The following is an 8,862-nucleotide window of genomic DNA, read 5'->3' on the forward strand; positions in this document are numbered from 1 at the left end:
TGCAACATGTGTCTAAATGCGATCACACTGTGGGAATAAACGACTGCCGATCATTCCTGTCATGTATTACACTAGCGGGGTGGAAATGAGGAAATACCAGGAAGCACAACTTGACATCAGATCGCCTCCTCCTCCTCCCTTGGTCTCCAGTTAAACTACAGAAGTGCAGCTTTCCACACACAGACAGACAGGGGTGGTGTAGATTGAGGGCGGAGGTCGTCATGAAGCTGGTGGTCCTCGTGCTCCTCCTCCAGGTGTCCGGATGTGCAGACAGCAGGTGCTTCTGTCCAGGTGAGAGCTGTCACACAGAGTAATATCCTGCATGGAGCTCCGAGTAATGTTATTTTACACTCTTCAAACAGAAGTGGAAGAAGTACTACGATATTTTACTAAAGTAATAGTAGTAATACCACAGTGTAGAAATACTCTGTTACAAGTGAAACCCTGCATTCATTTAGTTACTTATCCAAAAGGACAAACGTGTAAGCAATGCATCAAACAATACTTAATAACCAAAACAAAAAAACTCACTAGGCACAAAGGGTATTTTCTCGGGATAATACATTCAATTATATTTATGGATTATACACTGAAAAAACTGAAAGGTTGATTTTAATTAAAGTGATCATGTCAGCACATTTCACATAACTATATTTGGTTTCCTTGAAAGCAATAATATTATGTTTAAATAAAAATTATCAGGTTCAACTTAATATTTTTGCTTTCAATTAACCTTATACAGTTATGTGAAATTTGTATACATAAAACGTTCAATTTAAGTCAACGTTTCCGTGTTTTCAGTGTAATAAGAAATGCATTTGAGTGTTAATCATTGTATTGTGTCAGATTTTCCAGCTGCCACAAGTATATGTTTTGAAAATGAGTCATTCATTGGTATTGCGGTGTTGCTACTATTATTCAAGTAGAAGATCTCATAAGCAGCTGTATGCTGAGCATTGAGGTAGAGACATTATTTAAAAAAAAAAAAGCTTAGTAAAACAAATCTTAAGCAGCAAGAAACTAAATAAAGAAAACTTAGTTTGATTTTTGTTTTCATCCAACGAAGCTCACAGGAGATCTGGACGACTGTACTTGTGATGTGGAGACCATCGACGGCTTTAACAACAACCAGCTCTTCTCCAAACTTCAAACTCTTCTGGAGTCTGACTATTTCAGGTTCTACAAGGTAAGGCGACCTGACACACACACACACACCACACACACACACACACCACACACACACACCACATACACACACACACACACACACATGCAGAGCCCACATCACACACACATACACAGATTAACCTGTGTGTTGCTTCGTCCTGGGACACTGCAGGTGAACCTGAACAAGGCGTGTCCGTTCTGGTCGTCCAGCAGTCACTGTGGTCTGAAGGACTGCGCTGTGAAGCCCTGCTCTCCTGTGAGTCCCACCCTCATCACTCCTACCTGCTGTAAACAAAACACTCACCTGTGTTTACATCAGATTCACTAACATGTGTGTGTGTCCACAGAACGAAGTGCCAGAGGGGATCAGATCACACAACAAGGTGAGTCAGTCAGGACCAGCTTTGTCTCCGTCAGCAGAGCAGCCCACAGTAAAAACCTTTTTGAAAAAGATCATCATTAAACATATTTGATGAAAAACATTTCTCTATAGTGCACATTAGCACCCCTACATTTCCAAATCGTGAAACTGATTTATAGAATTTAAAGAATAACTACTTTGGAGGGTATTTTAACACATTTTGGGATAATAACACCAAATACTGGCGTTACGGTGTTAATGTATGCCTTTGTTCAAAGATGTTGCATTATAACATAATAATGTTGGTATTATAATTACTTACCAACTGGGCTGTAATAATTGCTATATATCTTGAGGTCTTTTAACATTTATTTGGGATATGAAGAAAAAACACATTTTTATGAATTTAATTTGGTTATTAAAATGAGTAACTAATTATGGTTACTTCGTCAAATCTTCTTGGATTAAGGAAATTGCTGCATCCTACCCAAACAGTACACTTAACACATTTAATTATAACATACTTTTTTTAATGTAATACTATCTATTGTTTTTGTTTTCAGTATTCAGCAGAAGATAAGGAGCAGCCGGTAAAGTGTGAGCTGGCGGAGAACCTCGGAGCTGTAGATATTTCTTTAAGGTGAGTAGAGATAATATCAGATTACCGGGCAAACATTAACGTTAATACACACAATAATACTTTAAAAGTGCAGGCTCATATGAAATGTTTCTGTAATATAATATAATAGAAAGTTGAAACCGACATACTTGTCTGTTTCACCTCCAGTAAGGAGACCAGAGAAGCTCTGCTAAACTGGAGCAAACACGACGACGAGGCAGAGCGCTTCTGCGTTGTCGATGGTATGTGTTCAACCCATCCGCTGAGCAAACGACTGAATGAACTAACAAAAACAAAAACACAATCAATTCTTGTCTTTGATTAAGTACACTAACACGAGATCCCATAGTATAGTAAACCACAAATGAAAAAACACACAACTGCTGATTTGGCATTTGCCTTTCAGGTTTATAAACAGAAAGATTCCTCCACCTTGTGTCTTTAGGATCAAAAAACATAATGGTTCTGGTAAGATACAAAATAAAAACAATTAGGGAATATTAAGGTAAAACTAACTAAAATAATGTAAATACTTGAAAATATAAAATGTAGATCATTTATGGGGAATCTGATAAAAAAATCCATACTTTAAAAAACGTTCCCATAGGAAACATAATGATGATGAAATACATGCTTTTTGAAATATAAATGGAATGATTACTTATGAATGTGAATGGGAATTGAGCTTACTATTAGAGAAGAACAGTTTTTAAAAACCTAGCATAAGGAATTATAAGGCATATATAACTCCAATTAATGTATAATTAGTAGGAAAATGTAATGAAACACAAATTATTTATATATACAGTACATTTCTCAACGCCCAACCTTCCTGGATCATCATAGCGCTACATACTGTAGGGTCTCCTAGTGTGAAAATCCTCTACTGTTGGTACACACTTGATAAAGAGAGGTTGTCATAGTGATTAACAGCAGACTGTGTGTTGATGTTCTCCAGACGAGGAGTCTCCAGACTCTCAGTAATGTGGAACCTGCTGCTGAACCCCTGAGCGCTTCACAGGCTACAGAGGACCGGAGGCCCTGGCAGATCTGGAGACAGCATCTATGAGGAGAACTGCTCTCTTCAAGTAAACACTCACCACTATAGAAAAAAACAGATCTTCAGATGTGTTTGATTCCCATTGTTTAAGATTAAGATAACTGAAGGAAGAATTGTTCCTTATGTGCTGAAAAGATTTGTTTCTAGTTCTTCAGCTAAGTAAACTGTTTGAAAACCCCTTTTGGGTCAGCTTTGGAAACTGCAGCGTAACAAAACTGAAAACAGGGCTGTCAAGCAATTGAAAATAAATGAAAGTTGACTTTTAAGAGATGCATGATTCTGACATGACAGCGACCAAGCCACAAAGATATGAGGCATTTATGAAGATTAAATCCCCTTCAGTAAAACAATGATATAAAATAAGCCTTAAACATCTACAACAGGAGCATACTACCTGCAGTCTGAGAAGCATGAATAATAGTAAATGAATGACAAGGAACTTTCCTGCACAATGATACTTTTACTTATCCCTACTCAAGTAATATTGCTGATAATGCATAATTTAACATAGTTAAGGCTTTGAATCGAGGACTTGTATTTGTTATGCATTGAGTGCAGTGTTGGTACTTTTACTCAAGTAACAATCTGAATACTTCCGCCACAGCTACAGTATAGCATGGCTAATAGCAAGTTTGAATGTGATCAAAAACACATAACTCACCATACTTTGTGCGTGTACTACTTCTTAAATACTGGAGTCATAGTTTTCTTCCCTTTACTTTGTCTTCACAGGGCCGTATACGATCAAGCGACCGGTCCTTTCCAACCTCTTCCATAGCAGCCCAGGAAGTGAATGTAAGAGCTCCTAACTCTAAATTCAAAAACCAACCTTTTACTTTCACTTGTGTATGACAACAACATTTTGTTTCTCTATTTCCAGCAAATACTTTTCTACAGCTGGCCTGGAAGGTGAGCTGACATTTCACCTGAAAAGAGAAAAGAGGTTTTTTTGTCCATTTCTATTTGTCAACCTCTGTGTTTGTGTCCCTCAGGTCAGTGTGTAGAGAAGAGGGCTTTTCTACCCGGCTCATCTCTGGCTCCATTCCAGCATCAACATACACCTGAGTGCCAGATACCTCTTAGAAGGTGAGACACATTAGCACTTTCACAAACCCCTCACTGATTCACTCAGTCATTCATGTCCTCCTAAGTCAAGTGCAGGACAGGAAGACAGAAAGAGTGTATGTATTTATACTGTTATTCTTTGAGAATGACAGAATGATCTTGAAAAATAGCTGGAATAAAATAATGATGCAGTTAAGAGCTACAGTATTTCCCAGCCGTGAATCCTAACACCCTCTCTCTGATTCTTCCTTCCTTCAGACAGCTGGTTTCAGGAAAGAAAGTGGGGGTGCAAACACGGTCGGAGTTCAGGCAGCGCTTGATTCGAGCTGACAGACGGCGAGGGCCCCAAGAGGCTCCCGCAACCTCTACTTCTGTGCCTGATCGAGCTGCGAGCGCTGGCCAAAGCTCTGCCTTCTTCCAGCAAGCCGTCCTTCAGGCTGTTTACTGGCAGGCCGGAGGAGGACCCGCAGACACAAGGAGCTGCTGCTGCACATTCCTGCAGCTGGCCCGGTCCAGTCTGAGCACTGACTCCAGATCTGTGCCTGTGTCTCTGGAATATATATATCGTTTTTACATATTTTACGTAGGAAGAGCTTTATATAAATATTTTTTCATTGTTTATTTAAAGGTGTGTTGTTTAAATTTCACTAAAAGCACATCCAACTTCTTTCTTCATGTTTGGTAAGATAATCCTTTTTAAATACCAGACAAGAAAACCTTTTTTTTTTTTTTTTTAATTGACAAGTACTGGTGGGAGCAACTATAATGATGTCCAATGACACTTCAATTCTCATGTGTATAGTTTCTGGGGATGTCATATCTTTGTATAACTCGATTGTTTATTCTTTAAATGTCTTTCCCCAGATCTTTCCCTCTTGCCTTTGATGAGACGTCTCTGTTTGCTGGGGATGAAAAGGAAGCAGCCAAACTAAAGGTAAGGAACCATTTAACATTCTAGATAGTTCATTTAGAAATAAAGTAATCTAAAGTTTGATTACTTATTCAAATGGGAAGATTACTGCATTTATAAAGCAACAATAATTTCCAGATTTTACGACATGGCAAAACTGTTTAAAGATGTTTCGGCTGTGTGTACAAAAGGCAGTAGTCTCTATCTGAGATGTGCTGGGTGCAGGCTGCAGGGCGTGTGGCACTCTCAACTCTTTCCAGGACAAGCTGGGCCCTGCCTGCCCAGCAGCTCTGCCCATATCTTTGTTGATAGGTCATAGATAAGAACGGTGAATCAGCTAAGAAAGAGAAAGCGCTCGACCATTTGCGTTAATTTAGCAAATGTAATAGGTGATTCCACGTCAGCCACAGCTTGCTGCAAAAAAATTGACCGAATAGTGTTTTTTAACAAACTTAAACTAGCTTTATTAAATGTCAGGTCTTTGGCAGGAAAGACATTTTTAATCAATGATTTTATCACTGAGCACAATCTCGACTTTATGTTTTTGAACTGAAACTTTGATTGAACAAAATAACAGTGCAGCTGTTCTTATCGAATCAACCCCTCCCAACTTTAGTCTTTAGTCAGGCATGAATGCATAAGAAGGGAGGTGGAGTTGATATTATTTCGAATGACTCCCTTCAATGCAGGAAGACATCTTATGGGGAAACTTTGCTTCTTTTGAACATGTGGCCCTTCAGCTGAAAATGCTCCTCCTCGAGCTCTGTTCCTAAATATCTATAGACCACCCAAATACTGTGCACAGCTTTTTTGATGACTTTACTGAACTGCTGTCTGTAGTGTGTATTGACTTTACCTATGGACTGACTCAGCATGTGAAAGATTCCACGCACAATATTCTGGGACGGGTCAGCTTTCTGTCCCCAGAGTCGGAACTAAACATGAAGAAGCAGCGTTCAGTTATTATGATCCATATATCTGGAACATACTCACAGAACCTCAGGTCCACTGCAACTGTACTACTTCTTAAAAGTAGTATTTTTGGCTATTTTCAAGCTTTAATACTTTGCCAAACTATAGATTTAATCAGGTCGACTTCCAATTTGGTCAGTTCAAAGGTGTGACTGTTTATTTCCTTCCACCATGCTTGTTTAGTAGATATAGTCAGTGAGGTAGTTATGGTTACATTTACATAGCATTTCAATGACAGGGGGAATCTTTTAGTAAAAGTGAGCAATAGTAATTTTTGGACCAATAGGGGGCACCCTTATAAAAGAAAAAGTGAGGTTTGGACATCAGGGCGGACTCCTAAAGTTAGCAAAAAGGATTTTCGGGCAACTGGGACCCTTATCTAAAAAGTTAGTTCCAACTTAGTTAGTTCTAACATAGTAAAAGTTAGATCTCAACAACAAAAGCTACGGACAACAGGGGGACCCTTATTTAAAAGATTAGTTCTGCACAAAAGGGAGGACCCTTTTCTAAAAAGCATAGGGTTGGCATAAAGTGTCCAACAGATTACTTCAATTAAGTGTTAACAAGCTCAAAATTGTAGCTCAATAATAATAGTAACATTAATTTGTTTCACTTTGTCTGATTATATATATTTGTAAAACACAGTAAGGGGAAATTAAAATAAATATTGCAAAACAAACTAGTATGAAGTTTGTTGTTAAACATCCATTTGGCCCTCAAAGTGATCCATTGTGTGTCCTTCAGGAGGACATCCGACTGGCCTTCCTCAACATCTCCAGGATCATGGACTGTGTGGGCTGCTTCAAGTGTCGCCTGTGGGGGAAACTGCAGGCCGGTCACATTTTACATCAGTTGTATAAATGATGTTCAGTATAATGTGAGGGTAAAATATGCTGTCAAACCATTTTAAGTATTTTATTCTGATTTGCTCCCTTGCCTCACTCCCGTAATCAGACTCAGGGATTAGGAACATCTCTAAAGATTTTGTTTTCCGAGCGGCAAATTGAAGCGCTTCCCACGTCCAGCGTCCAGCGACCCAGCTTCCAGCTCAGTCGACAGGAGGTCGTCTCCCTGCTCAACGCCTTTGGAAGGTTGTCGCATTACATTTTCACATGTAATCCTCAGAGTAAACTTGAGTCAATTGAAGTGAGAATATATGCAACCAAATGTAAATGTCTGTTCTTTGTGTAACACAAATGTCCTGCAGGGTTTCTACAAGCATCAGAGAGCTGAAGAACTTCAGGTCGCTGTTAGCAGAGGAGGGATGACACTGTGGAGATCAAGTCTTCTGCCTCAATCCTGCTGAAATGTTTCAAACTTCCAACAGAGTTTAACACAATGAATTATAAGCCTTCATTATCTGAGCGGCAATGGTGGAATTCAGATATTTGACTTTAACAGTAAAGAAATACTTTGTTACAAGTCCTGCTGCATTCAAATGTTTACTTTAGTAAAAGAACAAAGCATTATCAAACTATACTTAGGGTCCAAAAACTTAAGTACATCAGTATGTAGAATGGCCTTTATATAACTTTCTTATATTTATTGTTGAATAAATATGTGCATCAAATGAATTTTGCTGAAATGTGGAGCTACATTTGAGTAATTATACTGCTTGGTAGGTTAATCTGTAACAATACATCATCAATTATGTATTTGATTGGTATTATGTACTAATAATCGAAAACTGCAAATGTAAAAACATTGTAAAATAAGGGTAGTGGAGTAACGGCCCGTCCACACAGCAGCGTTAAAAAATCTTGAAACGCTTCTGCCCATTCACTTTGAATGGGGTGACGTCACTTTGCCTCACTTTTCGCCGAACTGCATTGTGGGCAGGCGAGCGGAGATTTTCAGGATTTTCAGGATTCAAAGTTGAGCAATGTTCAACTTTTGAAGCTGAGGTGGAAGCGTCAGCCAATCAAATCCTGTGTATGCAAATCTGACAGTTCAAGCGCTAGCCAATCAAACCGCGTGTATGCTGGGAGAGACATACCGCAGGTCATTTCCTCATATTCCAAAAAATGGAGGAGAAATTAACGGTAGCGAATCAATCACCCGGTGCTTTATGACCAGACCCTATTTACCTACCGGGATACAAACCGGAGGAGCCAGGCATGGAGGGAGGTGGCAGAGACAGTGGTATGTTTTCGCCTGTTTGGGGAGTTTATATCCAGTTTACTTCAAACTTTTTTGCTTCGTATGTCGGGGGCGGGAGATTCATGTGATTGGTTGGTGGTGCCTTGCTCGCAAAAAATCCCCAAGCTTCAGATACGCCCGCCTCCAAGATTTTTTTAACGCTGCTGTGTGGACAGTCCGTAAGAGTATAAAAGTGATTAGAGCTATTTTTAGTTCAGTTGCACAATGTTTTTGTTATGAATCTTTTTTCCTAAGGATGGCGCTGTTTGTAAAGCAAACCGATTTTTACTGATAAAAACTAAATTGAATTTCTTGGAAAAGTCTTCATTAAAGATGAATAAGAAATAGGCTACATGCTTTTTTCCTTCACTTTTTCGACACTCCCGGCCGGAGTTTTATTTCAGATGTTGTTTAAAAAAAAAAGAAAAAAGGGGCAGGTTCTGTCCTGTTGGACGGGTGCAAAAAACGACAGATCCAGACCCGGTCAAAACATCGGGAAAAAATCAGGACAGACAGTGTAAAAATGGTGGAAATAAACAACCGGGCAAAATAAGTGACACATCCAGACC

At 39.1% G+C, this 8,862-nt stretch overlaps 1 protein-coding gene across 1 annotated transcript; it reads left to right on the forward strand.

The window, feature by feature from the left end:
* The first annotated feature begins 90 nt into the window (after positions 1-90).
* On the forward strand, positions 91-8,002 carry ero1a (endoplasmic reticulum oxidoreductase 1 alpha). Its single transcript, XM_034116273.1, is given in 20 exon segments — positions 91-288; positions 1,065-1,186; positions 1,340-1,423; positions 1,515-1,550; positions 2,092-2,168; positions 2,316-2,389; positions 3,106-3,188; positions 3,190-3,201; positions 3,203-3,230; positions 3,940-4,053; positions 4,105-4,116; positions 4,200-4,222; positions 4,224-4,293; positions 4,531-4,736; positions 4,738-4,767; positions 4,769-4,782; positions 5,137-5,206; positions 6,899-6,985; positions 7,109-7,245; positions 7,362-8,002. Coding segments are annotated over 20 exon segments (1,407 nt in total). The 5' UTR covers positions 91-221; the 3' UTR covers positions 7,423-8,002.
* The last annotated feature ends 860 nt before the right edge of the window (positions 8,003-8,862 follow it).

The sequence above is a fragment of the Trematomus bernacchii genome, unplaced genomic scaffold (assembly GCF_902827165.1).
Source record: "Trematomus bernacchii unplaced genomic scaffold, fTreBer1.1, whole genome shotgun sequence".
Taxonomy (NCBI): Eukaryota; Metazoa; Chordata; class Actinopteri; order Perciformes; family Nototheniidae; genus Trematomus; species Trematomus bernacchii.